This window comes from Chelonia mydas, chromosome 12, assembly GCF_015237465.2.
Source record: "Chelonia mydas isolate rCheMyd1 chromosome 12, rCheMyd1.pri.v2, whole genome shotgun sequence".
NCBI lineage: Eukaryota > Metazoa > Chordata > Testudines > Cheloniidae > Chelonia > Chelonia mydas.
In genome coordinates, this window is record NC_051252.2 from 2,706,579 (window position 1) to 2,726,326 (window position 19,748).

At 44.8% G+C, this 19,748-nt stretch overlaps 1 protein-coding gene across 2 annotated transcripts in view; it reads left to right on the forward strand.

The window, feature by feature from the left end:
- Positions 1 to 19,748, forward strand: part of HYDIN (HYDIN axonemal central pair apparatus protein) — a 446,380-nt gene that overhangs the window by 149,183 nt on the left and 277,449 nt on the right. For both annotated transcript variants that reach the window (XM_043526330.1, XM_043526331.1), the window contains exons 10-11: positions 12,625 to 12,724; positions 19,045 to 19,163. In XM_043526330.1, coding sequence (XP_043382265.1) covers positions 12,625 to 12,724; positions 19,045 to 19,163 — 219 coding nt within the window. The remainder of the gene's footprint in view (positions 1 to 12,624; positions 12,725 to 19,044; positions 19,164 to 19,748) is intronic.

Sequence of the window (19,748 nt, forward strand, 5' to 3'; positions counted from 1 at the left end):
TATTTTCTTTCTTGTCCTGTCCTGTAGTAGGTAACTTCTGGGTACTCTTCTGGCTCTGTCAATCTGTTTCTTCACTTCAGCAGGTGGGTATTGTAGTTGTAAGAACACTTGATAGAGATCTTGTAGGTGTTTGTCTCTGTCTGAGGGGTTGGAGCAAATGCGGTTGTATTGTAGAGCTTGGCTGTAGACAATGGATCGTGTGGCGTGGTCTGGATGAAAGCTGGAGGCATGTATGTAGGAATAGCAGTCAGTAGGTTTCCGGTATAGGGTGGTGTTTATGTGACCATCATTTTTTAGCACCGTAGTGTCCAGGAAGTGGATCTCTTGTGTGGACTGGTCCAGGCTGAGGTTGATGGTGGGATGGAAATTGTTGAAATCCTGGTGGAATTCCTCAAGGGTTTCTTTCCCATCGGTCCAGATGATGAAGATGTCATCAATGTAGAGCAAGTAGAGTAGGGGCATTAGGGGACGAGAGCTGAGGAAGCTTTGTCTAAGTCAGCCACAAAAATGTTGGCATACTGTGGGGCCATGCAGGTACCCATCGCAGTGCCGCTGATTTGAAGGTATACATTGTCCCCAAATGTGAAATAGTTATGGGTGAGGACAAAGTCACAAAGTTCAGCCAGCAGGTTTCTCGTGACATTATCGGGGATACTGTTCCTGATGGCTTGTAGTCCATCTTTGTGTGGAATGTTGGTGTAGAGGGCTTCTACATCCATAGTGGCCAGGATGGTGTTTTCAGGAAGATCACCGATGGATTGTAGTTTCCTCAGGAAGTCAGTGGTGTCCCAAAGACAGCTGGGAGTGCTGGTAGCGTAGGTCCTGAGGAGGGAGTCTACATAGCCGGACAATCCTGCTGTCAGGGTGCCAATGCCTGAGATGATGGGGCGTCCAGGATTTCCAGGTTTATGGATCTTGGGTAGTAGATAGAATACCCCTGGTCGGGGTTCTAGGGGTGTGTCTGTGTGGATTTGTTCTTGTGCTTTTTCAGGGACAATGCACTGTATAAATAGCAGTGTAGATGGTGAGGCATGGCTTAGATGAGTAGAGAAGAGTAGAGTGCCCTGCATTCCTGAACCCCCAGTGTATATACCCTTCATGGGCTGTCTACATGCCCAAGCAGTGTCTGTCATGTCTACCACTGTTTGTAGCAGTGTAATGGCTCAGTGCCTCCCCACTGCTGGAGCTTTCCCCTGCTGAGGTGAAAGGCTCTGGCATGGGGAGGCAGCAGGGAAAGGCTCTGGCAGCTCCCACTCCTGCTGCCAGGGCCTTTCACTGCAGCGTCTGGCTGCACATGTAATGCCTGTACTCTACACACCGCCATTAAGTGTAGTCATAAAGTAGCATCCTACTCACTAAGTCACATGTCCACTGATCATACTGTAGCTAAATGATTTGCAGCAGCTATATTGTCCAAACAGGTACTGCCATTTTTAATTCCCTTCTTACTTTGCACCTTCCTGTTTTCTCTGATTGTTTCTTGTTACCATTTCAAAATATCACGATTTTGCTCATCTGCTCCCAACGCTTTTGCACTCTCATCCTCTGTCTTTGTTTTTCTGACTCGTTGTCATTTAAAATCCCACCTCTGCATCTCTCTCCTTATTGGTTCTAGTACTATTGGGTTTAGGCTTTGCATTGAGGAAAGCATCCAGATCTTGACTAAATATAGCCTCTTCCTAAAGGTAGATATGGATTTGGCTGTAAAGGCATCTGCTGAAGCTGTGTGTGTGGTTCATTAGATCAGGTCAGCCCCTCTGCCCTTATTTGCCGGTGTTGTTGTGTTTAGAGAAATGGCCATAGAAATGCTGATGGATACAGAATTAACCTGACTGACAATTAAAAGGAAAAAAGATCAATAATGTCTTAATTATCATGTGAATAATAAACATTTTGAGCAGCCTTTCAAGCCTGTGGAAAACAAACTGTTACGCAACTCTGACTTTCTGACTGCATCTCGCATTTGGTTTAATTTATTTCTGCAAATAGACGTGATATGTCAGCAGCAACAGCTGTGGTAGAAGCCCAGGTGGCTACCAAAGACATTGATCTCTCTTTTTGCTGCAGATTTTTTTTTTCCAGCATACGGTGCCATTAGCTGTGAGTCACATTGGGAGCACGAGGGAGCTGACTCCTTGGAAATGGAAACCAAGGAGGACAGGGATTTTCTACCATCGCACTGTCCTTGACAAGTCACCACTATCTTGTCATTGCCTTCCTGATTAATGCTGATCCTCTGGAAATCTTCCTTTCCAGGTTGTGATAGTGCTGCCATTTTTGTAGTACAGCAAGGCAAGGAGAGGCAAGCGTGTATAGGAATTGTTAGTATTCCAGAGGCTCTCCAAATCAGCTGGAGACCTGAGTGGCTTGTTTAGTGGCACTCATTAGAAGAAGAGGCCTTTTCTGATCAAGTCTCTGCCGGGAGGAGTCACCACTATTGTGAGTGATAGCATCCATCCAACAACCCCACTGTGTTTTCAATGAGGCTTCAGATACTTGTGGGAAACACACAGGACAGGTGTTGGGTTTTTGTACTCCTTTTTTTCTGATGGGTCTGAAGGCATGTGCTTTGCAGTCAATAGCTCCTCCTCGAGTTCCATTCCCAGCTCTATTACTTATTTTCTGTGTGGCTTTGGACACATGACTTCACCTCTCTGCATCAGTTTCACCCTTCTATAAAATGATATTAGCCATGCTCTATCTACCTCCCATGCGGGCTGTGTGAAGCTAAATCAGTGAGGACCAACTTTACACAATGGCCTTTCATTATTATTTTCAGAGCTGGTGGGAGTCACTGGCTTTTTTTAGAGTTCTAGGTGCTCAGGAGATCTGAAAATCAGGCCCTAGATGTCTAAAGGTAGGCACTCAAAGGTAACAACCACTTGTAGATATGTGGCCCGTAACATCTGTAGAGTGCTTTGGACTTGTAGAGCGCTATATGTGCTAAACATTGCTTAGAATGCCTGTATTGCGCTGCTTCACAACATATGTAACAAAGCCCGGTAACAACACGTGTAACACCAGCAGACCCCGGTTGTCAGCAGGCAGGAGTGAATGTGGGACCTGTGGAGCTAAATACATGAGCCTCTACTGCACGAGCTAAAAGCCATATAGCCGTTAGCTAAAGCTGTAGAGCAGACTCACTAACTCTCTCTAAGTGATCTCGGTGCTACTAGAGGGGACAGAACACCACACCCAGAAGGTGTGCGGGTGACACTTGTTACTCCTTTTGTGCTGTATCTTGATACAATACCCCTTTGCATTGTATACCATGTGGCAGTTGTATCTTGTCTCTGACTGCCATTAAGCCATATACACTAAAATATCATGCTTGCAGTTTTGTATCTGTTATTTCTTTAGGAGTAGGTGTCCCCTGTAGCTTTCCACATGTTGATTCAAGTATCGTCCTATAGAGGACTTGGCTGCCCAAGCTAACCTATCCTCATCTAAAAACACATATACCTGTACCAGCTAGTCTCAAACGGTATGTAGTGAGGCATAGTCTTTTAACCAGTAGTTCCTGTTCTCCTGTGGCTTTACAAACCAGCATCTAAAACTCCACCTGGAGACTAACAGCCAGCCAGAGCAGATCCTGATCACTGGTGTCATATCCTCCTAACACAATGCTCTGCCAAATAAGCACGCCAATGCATTTCTACAGCAGTATCAGTCTCCGAATAGCTTTCAGGTGCAGCCCCAGGTACAGCACATTCCAATGGTCTAATCCTGAGATAACAAAAGCATGGATAACAGTGTCAAGGCCTGCATCCAAAAGGAAATGTAATAACTTCCTAGCCAGATACATGGCAGGTCCATCTCCTTTTTTTGGAGCATGCACTCTGAAAGCTTCCTGGAAATGTTACCTTGAGCTAGCTGGACTGAATGAGAAGCCATATAACATTCTTTACTATCCAGTACACTGGACAGATATTCCCTGCCTAAAACTGTCGTTGGTGTTCCACCTGAATCAGAATATTTCCTCCAATTGTCTGGCTTAGGACGACCTAGTGCTGTTTTTGCCCAGCTGTATGAAGTTCAGTACAGACTCTTACAAAATGCTGTGGGTCTATTGGAGATTGGTATAGATGCCATAATGGAGGAAGTGGGGGGACAAAGGAAATAAAAGAGGAGCTAAATGCATAGGGCCAAGTCCACCCCTGGTGCAACTCCAATTCAATCCATGCAGCCTATGCTTTGCAAGTCTATTCACAGCAGAAGGAAACCTGTGGTGAACAGAATTAGAGCAGATGGCATTAGAAATCCAGAGGAACTACCCCATCACTGCACCATGACACAGACCACAAGCAGATGGGAGTCACCCAAGGGTATTTAAGGAGTGAAGGGGTGGAACTTTCAGACTCAAACTCACGGATATTGAAATTGTCATAGAGCAAAGACAGAGAACAAAGAGCATTTAGGGAGGCTGATGTAAAGGTAGTTTTTAAAAAAGAGCAGCAGGTGTGATGCTGGTAACTGCAGATTATTTGATTTGATCTCTGTTCCAAGTAATATAGTTAAATCAATCATTAGGGATAACATGGTAGAGTGGTTTAGATTGAAATGAATTGCCAGGCAGACATCAGCTTTGGTTTATAGAAGGCTAAATCTTGTCAGCTAAATCTGATTGACTTTTGTGAAAGGCTGATGAAATAGGTAAAGGAAAAGCAGACATCATCATTTGATAAAGCGTTTGATAAAATGTCACATAGAAATCTTGTAGATAAAGCTAAGAAGACAGGCATTGATAATCTGGATTACAAATCAGCCATTGGGAAGGCCGCAGAGTGCAGTTGCATATGGAAGGAAAGGAGTGGGGTCTTGCCTTGCTGGGGGTTGGGACCCATTCCAGTTTATACATAAGGCATTTGGAAGGCAGGACAAGCTGTAGATGGTACAAACTACCAAGGATGTCAGGGATCGTCAAGGGGATGTAAACAGAGCAGGGAAACCCAGCATACTGGAGAGCAACAGCCTTGATGTTACATTTTGGTGGGGTGATAGTGAGTGTCAAGGTTTCTTCCCCACTCTGAACTCTAGGGTACAGATGTGAGGACCTGCATGAAAGCCTCCTAAGCTTACTTTTACCAGCTTCGGTTAAAACTTCCCCAAGGTACAAATTAATTTTACCCTTGGCATTTCCACTGCCACCACCAAACTTTAACTGGGTTTACTGGGAAAACGTAGTTTGGACATGTCTTTCCCCCCAAAATCCTCCCAACCCTTGCACCCCACTTCCTGGGGAAGGTTTGGTAAAAATCCTCACCAATTTGCATAGGTGACCACAGACCCAAATCCTTGGATCTTAGAACAATCAAAAAGGATTCAGTTTTCTTACAAGAAGACTTTTAATAGAAGTAAAGGAATCACCTCTGTAAAATCAGGATGGTAGATACCTCACAGGGTAATTAGATTCAAAACATAGAGAATCCCTCTAGGCAAAACCTTAAGTTACAAAAAAGACCCACAGACAAGAATAGTCATTCTATTCAGAACAGCTCTTTTCTCAGCCATTTAAAGAAATCATAATCTAACACATACCTAGCTAGATTACTTACTAAAAGTTCTAAGACTCCATTCCTGTTCTGACCCCGGCAAAAGCAGCATACAGACAGACCCAGACCCTTTGTTTCTCTCCCTCCTCCCAGCTTTTGAAAGTATCTTGTCTCCTCATTGGTCAGGTGCCAGCAAGGTTACCTTTAGCTTCTTAACCCTTTACAGGTGAGAGGATTTTTCCTCTGGCCAGGAGGGATTTTCAAGGGGTTTACCCTTCCCTTTATATTTATGACAGTGAGTGACGAAGGATTACATGGCAATGGGGAGCCAGCTGGTTGTCTCCAGGCATTTGAAAGTTTGGGTTTTTACTAGGTGTGGCATTTCTGTAAAGGAAGCACTGTACTGTTTGAGAGTGTTAGCCAGACTCCCTTCAATACACTTGTGATGGGTTCGGTCACAGAGACCCCCTTGGGACTGTCACCTGACGTGCTGAAATTACCTCTGAGCCAGTTTTCCCTGCCATCCTGGGACTCCTGAACCTTGCCTTGTTGAACCAGACATGCTAGCTAGTTGCAAACACAGACCCAGGTCTGGTCCACGCCCCCAAAGCTGCAGATTTTAACCAAAAACTGCTCAGCAGGTCACCTATCTCCAGCACCCAGACACCCTGTTCCCAATGGAATCCAAACCCCAAATAAATCCATTTTACTCTGTATAAAGCTTATACAGGGTAAACTCATAAATTGTCTGCCCTCTATAACACTGATAGAGAGATATGCACAGCTGTTTGCTCCTCCAGGTATTAGTCACTAACTCTGGGTTAATTAATAAACAAAAGTGATTTTATTAAATATAAAAAGTAGGATTTAAGTGGTTCCAAGTAATAATGGACAGAACAAAGTTTGTTACCAAGCAAAATAAAACAAAACATACAAGTGTAAGCCTATTACATTAAGAAATTAAATACAGGTAAATCTCACCCTTAGAGATGTTCCAGTAAGCTTATTTCACATACTAGACTTCTTCCTAGCTGGGCCCAGTTCTTTCCCCTGGTACAGTTCTTGTTAGTTCCAGCTCAGGAGGTAACTAGGGTATTTGTCATGACTGGCAGCCCCCTTTGTTCTGTTCCACCCCCTTATATATCTTTGACCCAAGGCATGAATCCTTTGTCTCAGTCTGGGTTCCCACCCCTCGTTCTAAATGGAAAAGCACCAGGTTAAAGATGGTTTCCAGTTCAGGTGACATGATCACACGTCACTGTAAGACCTCCTTCTTCATTACTCAGGAGCTGGAGGACAGGTCCACAGGCAGGCTGGCAGCTAAACAAACCCATTCGCAGGTCATTGATTCTGAAGCAGCCTTAATGGCTTCCACTTAACATGTTTACATCAGCAATACAAGTTTATGTCTTATTCCCCTAATGCCAGACCTAGAACTCGTACCTATGAACAAATGGGATGACCACACTCAGTAGATCATAATCATTGTAATGATACCTTACAAGAGACCTTTTGCATGAAGCATATTCCAGTTACATCATATTCACACTTATAAGCATATTTCCATAAACATATGGAGTGCAACGTCACAACACTTTCAACCTTCACTCTTAAGCAAATATTTTCTTTGGGAGTGTCAGGTGATAAGTTCACTTTCTCCCATGTCCACCCCCTCCCTTTTCTACATATTTCTCTCCTGTGTCTGCTTTTCCATCACTGCAGGCCAAAACAAAAATCACTGCAGTTGGCCAGGGTACCTGGAAATGAATGCAATACCGGGAGATTCCCAGCAAATTGAGCCATGTGGCCCCACCGTCTTCCTTCACCTTTCCTCCTAGCCAGGTCCAGTCTATGTTCAGAAAATCCAGCAGGCTCTCTGTCCACTCAGCCTCTGGAACTCACCCTATCTCCCCACCATTCAGTTAGTTGGTGTTGTTACCCAGGGCTTTCAGAACCCAAAGCAGTGGTAACTTAACTGTTTTTCTCCAGGCGGTGTGAGGAATAAATCAACGGGGGCACAGCTCATCCATCTAATAAATGATTGGCACAAGCAAAGTCTGAAATGGTTCTGAGGGATCAGTGGCCGGGCTTCAGGGGGGGCGCTCCTTCCATCTGACTACTGGGGAACGTAGGTGTCAAATCCTTGCCCAAAGGAAAGCTTCCTCGGACTACTTCAAAGCACACTTTCTAACTAAACTTTTTATAATTTTTCTCCAAACAAAGCACATGATTCATAATAGCCTCTAATAGGCTAACAATTTTCCTAGCAACTGCCAATAACAATTCATTATTCTCCTTATCAGCAAAGCATTTCTCGTCATAACAACAATAAAACTTACATATTAGAGACACCTAAAACCAAGGTCATTGTCCAAACAATCCTTCTATTTTCATGGAACTTTCACTTCTTGTCCCAACCTCCCATTCTGATAACAAAACTGCAAACATGCAGTTATTTGGCCTTGCCTCTGAGGCCTAAGATTTTCCTAGCTATGTGATGTGTGGTTTTCAGCTGGCAGTGGCTTAATATATCAAATTGCTGACTGCAGTACTGTCAAATTCTGGGGTACACTAAAGAATGTCAAATTCTGGAGTAACAGTTTACCATCTGTTTCTAGAGCAAGGAGGGAATCTGGTTTAATGGGGCTACAGGCCAGGACCCCTGGGTTCCATTGACTCCCTGTGTGACCCTTTGGGAAGTCACGGAGGGGAAGTCACAATCATATTTTAAAGGTATTGCCCATTTTTGATCAATTGCTAGTCAAGGTTTGGGGCCCTGGGAATATTCCAGCTGGGAGCATAAATTGATGGAGTCTGGTATGCTATTTGATGCAATGTTGTTTATTTACAAGGAATGTACAAAGTTATGTGTCTGTGAACTCAGAAGCCACTGAATAAAAGGAGCAGATTTGTTAGCTTACAGCCCTCAAGTCTCTTTAGCAAGCATGAGACCCAAAAGTTCTCTCTTGCTTTCTCCAGAGTCACATTTGCTTTCTTGCCTCTTTCTCTCTCTGTGTGTTCTTGTCCTCAGTTTTTGTGTAATCTCTCTTCCCTCACACACATACTCCTACCCAAAACAATGCTCAGTCAAAAGCTCCTGGGCAAGTTCATACAGCTCTGTTGTCTTTGGGGGTGGCTTATGCTTACAGTTGTGTTAACTGAAGGGTGAATTCACACCTATCAACCTCAATGGGGTTTTAACTCAACCCATAACAAGGTTTAGCCCAGGTCGTAACAACATTTAGGTGTCTAACTTCCTGAATGGGATGTCGATGCCTAAGGGCTTGTCTACACTACCATTTTACAGGGCTGCAACTTTCTCGCTCAGAGGGGTGAAAAAACACCCCCGAGCGCTGCAAGTGTCAGCACTGTAAAGTGGCAGTGTAGTCAGGGCCCCAGCACCGGGAGCCGCGCCCCTCGTGGAGGTGGGTTTTTTAGAGCGCTGGGAGAGCTCTCTCCCAGCGCTCTGCCATGACTACACAAGCCACATTAAAGCACTGCTGCAACAGCGCCTTAGCGTTGCCAGTGTAGACTAGCCCTAAGTATCTTTAAAAATCTGGCCCTTCGTTTTTCTGTGCCTCAAGAGCCCCAGCCAATGGGGGTGCTGAGGATAAATCCAGGAAAGATTGTGAGGTGCTCATATACTAGGGTAATGGGGCCAAAGAAGTACCATAGGATAGATAGAGAGATTCCCAGGTCTGACGCTGACGTGCTGTTTGATCTTGGGCAAGAACCGCTCTGTGTCTCCGTTTCCCTGTAGCGGAAAAGAGGAAGAAAACCATGTTTTCCTCACAGCAGGATTGTGAAGCAACATTTGTTAGAGTTTGTGAAGTGCTCTGAAAAGCTCTGATGGAAGCAGCTGTTTTTTAATGTAGCCCTTTTTCCTAGTTCCTCCTTTCAACAAAATGCAGTGTGTCTTTATTCACAGCCAGCAGTGTTAGTGTCCAGGTTGTGCTCAAGATTCAAGTGCCCAGAGTATGAATCTCACATGGCTCCATAGCTTACCTCTCCTTACCTCGATTGCCTTAATTTAGGGGGTAAATAACCGTTCACAATCCACAGGCCAGTCACATTAAATCCAAATCTGTTACCAGTGGTAGAAGAACTGCAATTTGTTTTGGGGGGCACTAATGACAAGACTAAATTGGTGTGGCCTGAGAGCACCTGCTGACTCTGGCCTATTTACCACGTCTATCCCTGGCTCTTGACCCAGCCTCCCAAACCTAGATCTGTGTGTCCTGTTGCGCCTGTCTCCCTATCAGTCCCATTACTGAGCTCGGAAACAGCAGGGTAAGAGTGCAGTGTCAGTCATAACTGTGTCACAGATGTGCTGGCCTTGGATTTCATCAAATGCCAAAGTCAGCCAAACCCACTCAGCTGGAAAACCACACTGTCGTTAGCAAGGGCACCTGTACGTTTAAATTCTCTCTCTCTTCTGTATGCGTTTGTTTTTGCTTATGAGTTCCATTGCGCTTGCTTCCATGACACCTGTCAGCCTTTGAGTAATGAGCAAGCCAGCCTGAGGAGAGTGGGTTTTAGGGCCAAGATGTCTGAACAGACCATTGAGCTCGACTGGCTCGCAATCCACACTAAAGCAACAGTAAAAGGCCCTTTGTTGTGCAGTCAGTCCGAGAGCCTGAGCCTGCACCATTATAGTTACAGGGAGATTTTCCATTGCTTTAAATGGAAGCAGGATTGAGCCCTAAATGTCCCAAGCCTGATTTGGATTTCACCTAAGTGTAAATAACCCCATTGAAATCAATGCAAGAGTGATCATAGCTGGACAATATCCATTTATGATGATGGAATGATCAGGTTTTTGATGAGCTCTGGGAAGCGTTCCATTGGAATTTTTGCATTTACTGCTGTGTAGGTCTAAGGAACTGAGTTTCCTTGACACAGCTCCTTTTCTGATGTTTTTAAACCCTGCTGTGCTGTGGTGAACATATCACCACCTTCACTCCCCTGAACGGGGGGGAGAAATACCTGCCCTGAAGCAAGTTGCCATGGCTGAAAGGTGAGGACGAGAGCTGGGACTCACAAAGGAGTAGTGTTTGGGCTATGGCAGAGGCCCTGGGTTCAGGGAGGAAAGCACACTGCCTGGACCCTGGCCTGAGAGGACTTTTGCTCCTGGGCTGAATAGCACAGACGTTAACAGACACAGAATTTAGCTTGCTTTGGACTCACTGGGCTGACGTTATGGTGATGATTCCTGGTGATTGGGGGGGTTTTGCTGCAAGTTAACCCTTCCAGCCATCTAGAGGAAATCTTGTTTGACATCTCCAACTGTGTCGTAACTGGCTTTGTGAAGCCCAAAGTCTGCTGAACCCTGACAACCCCACTGAGAAGGCCCTAGGCCCTGACATAACTGTCCATAATCCTTGGCGCACATAGACCCACACTGACAGTACCCTCACGCACCATCACCAGTTTTCTGTCTTGTAAGGGAGGCCATACAAACGCTAATGAAGAAAATACCATGGATTCCTCAGGGTAACAGTTTTCAGTTGTCATTCGCTTTCCTCTTTCCAGTGGCAACATCGGTGTTCCAGTTGCAAGCCTACAGGCATCCTGTTTTCCTCTGCTTTACATCCCCATCTTTTCTAATACCTCCGTCATAATCACCGTCCTTCTAGCCAGAGGTTAAGGTGATTTTCTCATCTTAGTGTGATGGCTGGTGTGAGGGAGTTTTACACTCCAGCTTGCCATGAACTAAGTGTTCATGTAGACAAGCACTCTTTGCCTTTGAGGGACTGAATTGGTGAGCTCTGCAGCTCTCTGCTCTGAGGATCACGACAACCAGGATGGAGAATCAGACCTTACTGCTTAGCCACTGAGTCAGCCCTGACATAGTCCTTTTAAAGAGAAATGTACAAAGTCAGAGAGCTGTTAAGATGTACATTAAACCTCATACAGTAGATAGTGTGGCAAACAAAATTAGCTGCATACTGCATGTGTCCATACACCTGCTCTGGGAATAGACTGCCAGGATGTGAAGTGATAGAGTTAGTTATACTTAACTGGAGGAATAGTAGAACAAAGAGCACTGAATAATTATTACAGACTTGTATTAACTAAGCCAGGGAAAACTATCATTTGTGTTTCAGTTTACCTCTTCTTCTGCTAGATTAAAGCCTCAGACAACTTGGGCTGGGTTTTGTTTTGTTTAGAGCCATTGGGACAGATCTGACTTTTAGTTAAACTCGTGTAAATCCATGGTAACTCCTTGGAAGTTGTTGAATCAGGGTGAGATCAAAATTGGGCCCAATGGCTCTATAATGAAATGAGATGCTTTATGGTTTGCAAGTAGTATGCAGTATTGTTGTACCCGTGTCGGTCCCAGGATATTAGAGACAAGTAGGGCGACCAGATGTCCCAATTTTATAGGGACATTCCCGATTTTTGGGTCTTTTTCTTATATAGGCTCCTATTACCCCCCGACCCCTTCCCGATTTTTCACATTTGCTGTCTGGTCATCCTAAAGACAAGGTGGGCGAGGTAATATCTTTTATTGGACAAAGTTCTGTTGGTGAAAGAGACAAGCTTTCGAGCTTACTCAGAGCTCTTTTATTCATAACTTTGCTAGACACTAAAAATCATGGACTGAATCGAGACACTGTCTATTACAACAATCTGTAACCCCAACCAACTGCTCCCCCCCACTTTCTTTCATGTTAACAGGTCACTTTACCTTGAATGGTTCCTTGAAACATGTATTAACTACTTATGCTAAACAATTTGTTCCACCTTGTTTTTAGCTGTGACACTCTGATTAAGTTTCCCAGACCTGAAGATGAACTTTGTGTAAGCTTGAAAGCTTGTCTCTCACCAATAGAAGTTGGTCCAATAAAATATATTACCTCACCCACTTTGTCTCTCTATGGTTTACAAGGTCAGTCTCTTAAATTTCTCTAGTATGCTTAATCAGGTAGTGGTATCGGGATATAATATTCATGTTATCCTTGTTATTTGTTGGTAGAAACCTATAACACGAAGTGCTATTAATAAGGAAGTTATATTTACAGTATGTTTTTTAGTAAATCCAAATGGCTTCATGCCTTCAGTTTTTCCTTTTTTTTTTTTTTAACTTGTGTATCTGTAGTTGAAACTGCGCTATCCTTTTTTGTTTTAGGAGGGAGATGTTTGGCCAAATTCTACAGCTGAAATTAATGTGATCTTTAAGCCCCGAGAAGCCAAAGTCTATCATAGGACCATCTACTGTGACATCTCAGGTACAGCATTCCCAACGGCACAATAAGCATAACATACCAGTGTGGTTGGTTTTCATGTCATGGGATTGCCAACGTTAGCTCTGGTGTGAGGCTTTCCGGTGGTGCTAAGCTACTCCAGAGGCAAGGCTTCAGGATGCAATGTCTGGAAGTCACTAACTACACTGAGCTCATCTAGGTCGAAGTAAGGTCTGTCATTGTGTTATATGGACCACATAATATAGTAGCTTTCACTCTCAAATTTTCAGACAGTTACAAACTTGGCCTGTGGCTCCCAATCAGTGCCTGGACTATGGCTCATATGGCATGACTGAATGGATGGCAGGGCCCCATCCTAAAGTCTTGCCACGCAGCCAAGCAGCAGCCCCTCTCCCTGAGCAGTCTTGCAGAGCTTTATGGAATGGATCGGCATGTGGCAGTACTATCAGGACCAAGTCCTGTAATCCTAATGCTTCTCTCCATACATGTGGGTGGAGAGGAGGCAAAGTGAGTCTAGATGCATCCAGCCCCCTGGGGACCGAGTGCAATGCTTTCCAGGCCCAGTGCAGTGGAGGCTACCAAGCGTTTGCAGCTGAGAGCCGCCTAAGTCCTGCTCCCTTTGTGACTGTATGCGCATCTCAGCTGACACTGGCATGGAAGCGTCTTCTGATAGAAGTGACTGATTCACTGTCCCTGCCTAATGACAGGTTTCAGAGTAGCAGCCGTGTTAGTCTGTATCCGTAAAAAGAAAAGGAGGACTTGTGGCACCTGAGAGACTAATAAATTTATTAGAACATAAGCTTTCGTGAGTACTCCTTTTCTTTTTGTCCCTGCCTGTTACCCCTGGTGGAGACAGCCATTAAACTCTGCTGTCTAAAACCAGCACGAAACATTCCTGGAACGGGGCAGTTCCTCTGGGGCTTGATGTCTGTCCTGCTCAGCTCGCTGTAAGGCACTCCTCTTGAGCTGGAGGCTCTGGAGGTGGAACATTGTGGGTTTCCTAGTGGAGCATTTCCCTGCCTGTGGGTTTCTGAGATGGAGGGGAACATCAGGCCCTTGATCTGTTGGCAGCCAAACTCCCGTTGAGCTGCTGGATAGTATAATCTATGGTCTGTGCACAGTCATTTGTTGACTTCCATGAGGCTTTAAGCTAAAGGATACAGATGTCATGCAAGTACTTTTTATTTACATAGTAATTGCATAGGATTTACTTGGCAGACATCACCTCCAGTAATTAAAGAGGGCGTCTGTTAACAAACTGTCTTCCCAGCTGCCAGCTGCACGGGTTGGTCTTCACTTCTCAGCCCTATTGAAGGAAAAATTTGTTTGAAAAGCCCTTGCCCAGGAACCCATGTTTAACATTCTGCTCCTTAGCCTGGGCTTCTAGGTCTACCACCAGTGGAGTATTACTCAGCTTTCTACTGGAGTCCCCCAGTATGCTGCAAAGGGAAGAGGCTTTTTCCTTGCTGACATCTGGAACAAAATACAGCACTAAGGGAAGAGCCTTAATAAATGGGCAGATTGCAGAGGGAAAGGAGAAAGAAGGAAAGCTGCTGCATGATGCAAGATATTTACAGGCGAGGGAAATCCACCCAGTTAGACTGACAGTAATAGCAGAACTAGAGTTCAGCAAATAATTGCAGTGATTAAGAGGAGGGATGGTCTTGTGATAAAGGCACTGGATTGGAACTTGGGAGATCTTTGTTCTTCCACAGCTTCCCTCTGTGTGAGCTCAGGCAAGTCACTTAATCTTTCTGTGCCCCAGCAGTCCATCTGAAAAATGGCAATAACAAACCTTCCGTTGTCTTAACTATAAAAAGAAAAGGAGTACCTGTGGCACCTTAGAGACGAACAAATTTATTTGAGCGTAAGCTTTCGTGAGCTACAGCTCACTTCATCGGATGCATTCAGTGGAAAATACAGTGGGGAGATTTATATACACAGAGAACATGAACATTCATGTTCTCTGTGTATATAAATCTCCCCACTGTATTTTCCACTCCATGCATCCGATGAAGTGAGCTGTAGCTCACGAAAGCTTATGCTCAAATAAATTTGTTCGTCTCTAAGGTGCCACAAGTCCTCCTTTTCTTTTTTGCGCATACAGACTAACACGGCTGCTACTCTGTAACCTGTCTTATAAGATCTTCAGGGCAGGGACTGTCACAATGGGGTTCTGATCTTGGCTGAGGTCTCCAGGGGTGACTATAATGCAAATAATAATCTTTAATCAATTATTTATTGAATTTTGCTTCATATTCTAGTTCAAAAATTTCTCATGTGTACACAACTTTCCTCAGTGAATAATGCACAGAGTGCTTGCAAGCAGCCCATTATGAATCTTTGCAGTTCTTACTTTATTAGGCCCTGATCTTGCAGAAGAATGATGCAGGCAAATCTCTGGACCCATATGAGTGGGACTCTGCATAGGTCCACTTGCACAGAGGCCTTGGCTCATTACTCAGTGTCGTTTCTGTCTCTGGATCAGGTGACTGCATAACTAGCCAATACAGCATAGCTTGCAAATTTGACAGTTAAGGAGAGAGGCCATTTGAAATTTGCTTTTGGCAAATATTTGAGCTCAGAATAAGCTTTTCTAGGTATACATGCTAGTAAACTTAAGCTCTGAGTGTTTGTAGAAAACAAACATGGAAGAGCTGAGAACAGTCCAATTAAAATTCACTTTCAGATTTGACTGAGTATGTACAGAGATTTCTTCCACTTTTCCATTAGCTCAACACAGCACAAATCAGGGTTCTGTACCCTGTGAGGTAAATCAGGAGGTATTAAGGAAAGGAAGTAGCCTTTTCATAGGTAAGATTGCAACCAGCTTCCATTGTAAAGCCCTATTTTAGCACCCCTTGTAGGACTGAGCCCTAAATTAGATCTTCTTAGTTCAGTATGGAAAAGTTCCATTGGATTCCTGAGTCTAGTGCCAGTCACTCCTTTAATTTAATAGTCTGGTGCTATGTCCATCCCACTTATCTGAACTGTAAAGAATAGCTAAAATGAAAGCTATAAAGAAACCACAAAATATGTTTTTCCATAAACAAAAATTTGTATTTAAAAACCAGGTTAAATTTGTTAAATGACCACAGTCTCCTTGCCTATTGTGTCATTTATAAAACCCAAGGACTTAAAAGCAAGGAAGTGACCATTTAAGGTCACTATAAATCTTACACCCACACCAACCTGGATTAACCAATGTGTCCTCTATGCACTTGCACAGGGCTTCCATCTCAGGGGACCCCCCAACAACCAGGAAAATACCCCAAAACTGAACAGCGCTGTGTCCCCTTGCACCAGAGTGCAACACCACTCACTCAAATTTGGCCCACCCCACTCCCCACCCTGCCCCTGCAATGACGGAGGGAGGGGTGGTTGTGCCAAACCTGAATGGTGCAAGGGCATGTGAGTGCAGTGCAGGCTGCAGGAGTGAACGGAGCTGCCTGGCCAGGATTGGAAGGATCCGCCCTAGCCTGGGGTGGGAGCAAAGCACTGAGTTGGGGACAGAGGGCACTGGTGAGTGCTTAGGAAACTCTCAGAGATGGTGGGTGTGGGGGTAAGGGTGAGCAGCAGGTGGGCTATGGGGTGAGGGATTGGGAGTGAGTGGGGGATGGTGGAGGGAGTGGTGTGGGAGTGGAGAATGTTGGGGGGATGGAGGTGGGGGCCAGCATGTTGGGGGTGAGCAGGGGATGGTGGCGGCTGTGGCCAGTGGCATTAAAGTATTGGGAGCTGGGGTGAGCGGGATGTATGTCAGCGCTGCTGGGATGTGTGTGAGGGCGGTCAGGATAGGTGGGGCTGGTAGAGGGGTGATGGTGTATATGTGGGTTGGGAGGGGGATTCCAAGGGCTGTGGGGGATGGGAGGGGGATTCAGGGGGCTATGGGGAGTTGGAGCGGGATTCAGGGGGCTGTGGGGGATGGGAAGGGGATCCGGGGACTGTGGGGAGTGGGAGGAGGATTCAGTGGCTGTATGTGGAGCAAGAGGGGCATTCAGGGGGAAGTGGGGGGCAGGAGGGGCATTCAGGGGGCTGTGCATGGAGCAAGAGGGGCATTCAGGGGTGTGTGAGGGGCTTTCAGGGGTCTCTGTGTGGGTTGAAGAGAGAGGGGCATTCTGGGGCCTGTATGGGACAGGGGTGCTTGATTGTCTAGTTTAGGGAAGATGGGGGACCTAATTTCCATAGTGCACAGGCCCCCACAATTCTGTAATGGGGCCTGTGCCCACATATTATTCCCATCAAATTCAAATGGCTATAGGGCAATTCACTAGCATGCATGGAGTCCAAGTAAGATTTGACAATGCTGGCAGACAATTCTATAGTAAACTATCTAAAGATTTATTAGCTAAGAAAAAAGAATTACAGTTTCTGAGAGATTAAAGCAGGTAAAATATAACAATAGGTAAATTACAGTTTGTAACTCCAAATGGTGGAAGTAATGTAATAAACTGCCAGTTTCCCAAAAGTCTTTCAGGGCTACTTAGAATTATTCTGGGAATCTTTGTCTTCTCGTTCAGTTATTCTGTCCTATTAGAATCCAAACAGTCCAGAGACACAGGATCTTTCTTTGTATCCGTATGTATAGTCTCTTCACACAGAAAGCAAGCTGAGAGTGTTTCTATTAACATGGCCTTTTCCTTTAATGATGGTTAGTGAGGAAAGCACTTAGACCTTTGACCTCTGACTATATATATAATGACCTCTTGCTGTGAAATTTGCATTTCTGTTAAAGTCCTTAAGTCCTTCATTAGCCTTTCACAAGATTTCTTTGATGGGTAATTTAGTTACAAGGTTCAGAGTAGCAGCCGTGTTAGTCTGTATTCGCAAAAAGAAAAGGAGGACTTGTGGCACCTTAGAGACTAACAAATTTATTTGAGCATAAGCTTTCGTGAGCTACAGCTCACTTCATCAGATGCATTCAGTGGAAAATACAGTGGGGAGATTTATATACATAGAGAACATGAAACAATGGGTGTTACCATACACACCGTAATGAGAATGATCAGGTAAGATGACCTATTACCAGCAGGAGAGCAGGGGGACAGGGACGGGACCTTTTGTAGTGATAATCAAGGTGGGCCATTTCCAGCAGTTGACAAGAATGTCTGAGGAACAGTGGTGGTGGTGGGGGGCGGAATAAACATGGGAAAATAGTTTTACTTTGTGTAATGACCCATCCACTCCCAGTCTTTATTCAAGCCTAAGTTAATTGTATCCAGTTTGCAAATTAATTCCAGTTCAGCAATTCCCCAACCTGAAGCAAATACTCACCAGCAACTACAGAACAGAACCACTCACCCAGGAACCTATCCTTGCAACAAAGCCCGTTGCCAACTGTGTCCACATATCTATTCAGGGGACACCATCATAGGGCCTAATGACATCAGCCACACTATCAGAGGCTCGTTCACCTGCACATCTACCAATGGGATATATGCCATCATGTGCCAGCAATGCCCCTCTGCCATGTACATTGGCCAAACTGGACAGTCTCTACGTAAAAGAATAAATGGACACAAATCAGACGTCAAGAATTATAACATTCAAAAACCAGTTGGAGAACACTTCAGGCTCTTTGGTCACTTGATTACAGACCTAAAAGTGGTACTTCTTCAGCAAAAAAACTTCAAAAACAGACTCCAAGGAGAGACTGCTGAATTGGAATTAATTTGCAAACTGGATACAATTAACTTAGGCTTGAATAGAGACTGGGAGTGGATGTGTCATTACACAAAGTAAAACTATTTCCCCATGTTTATTCGCCCCCCCTGCTCACTGTTTCCAGCAGTTGACAAGAACGTCTGAGGAATGGCCCACCTTGATTATCACTACAAAAGGTCCCCCCCCCGGCCCCCCTCCGCTGTCCTGCTGGTAATAGCTCACCTTACCTGATCACTCTCATTACGGTGTGTATGGTAACACCCTTTGTTTCATGTTCTCTGTGTATATAAATCTCCACATTGTATTTTCCACTGAATGCATCTGATGAAGTGAGCTGTAGCTCACGAAAGCTTATGCTCAAATAAATTTGTTAGTCTCTAAGGTGCCACAAGTCCTCCTTTTCTTAGTTACAAGGGTGTTTACCATGTAAATGTTTGCTATTACATTGTGACAGGAACAGATAAGCAAAAACAATACCAGTAGCATTTCACTAGTTTTCATGAAGTTTAAACATCTGAATATACACTTATACGTCTAACCATTACTTTGATCTACAGAAATGAATTGACCTAAATACACTCTAGCATGGCCTAGTCAGCCAGGGTCACACTGGGCTTAGATAGGATTGACCCAGTCTGGCAATTCCTATGTTTTGTGTATTGAAAATGGGATCTTCTTCACAGGCCGTGAGACCCGGCTCCCCCTGCGCGTCAAAGGGGAAGGGATGGGCCCCAAGCTCCTCTTCAGCTTCGACCAGCTAGATATTGGAAAGGTTTTTGTTGGGTCAACACACAGTTATGAGGTAAGCAGATAGGGCAGTGCTGATAGGCCCATGGCATGTAGACTACAGAGTACTGACTGCTTGCTGTACAGCCAAAGGTGAGGTAATCCTACAGAGTATGGAGACTCATGAACCCCAGAGCTTTTGGCAACTGGGTCATTTTGATTTGAGAGTGGCTGGCTGTCCTCAGTGCAAGCTCAGAATGAGCAAACCCCGGGTTTCATCTACATGGTGTGAATGGTGTGTATGTTTCCATTCCAATGGTGTGTATTTTTCCAGAAGTGACCACTGCCTACTTCTGGGTGCACGTTTCTCCTTGCAGTGTCCTTAGTGCAGGGTTCCTATGTCTGATGTGTTTTGTGGCTTGAACAGCACTTTATGCATTAAAATAGCATGAGGACATAGCTACTCCTCTGCAAAAAGACTCCGGTGACTTCAGTAGGCTTTGGTTCAGGCCTTAAATGCAATGCACCCTTGTGCAATGGCTGTTAAGAAGACACGGTGTCCAGGTCTACACTACAAAGTTTTGTTGATCAGGGTGTAAAAATCCATGCCCATAGCTGATGTAGTTCTGCCGGCAAACCCCCCAGTATAGATGCAAATGTG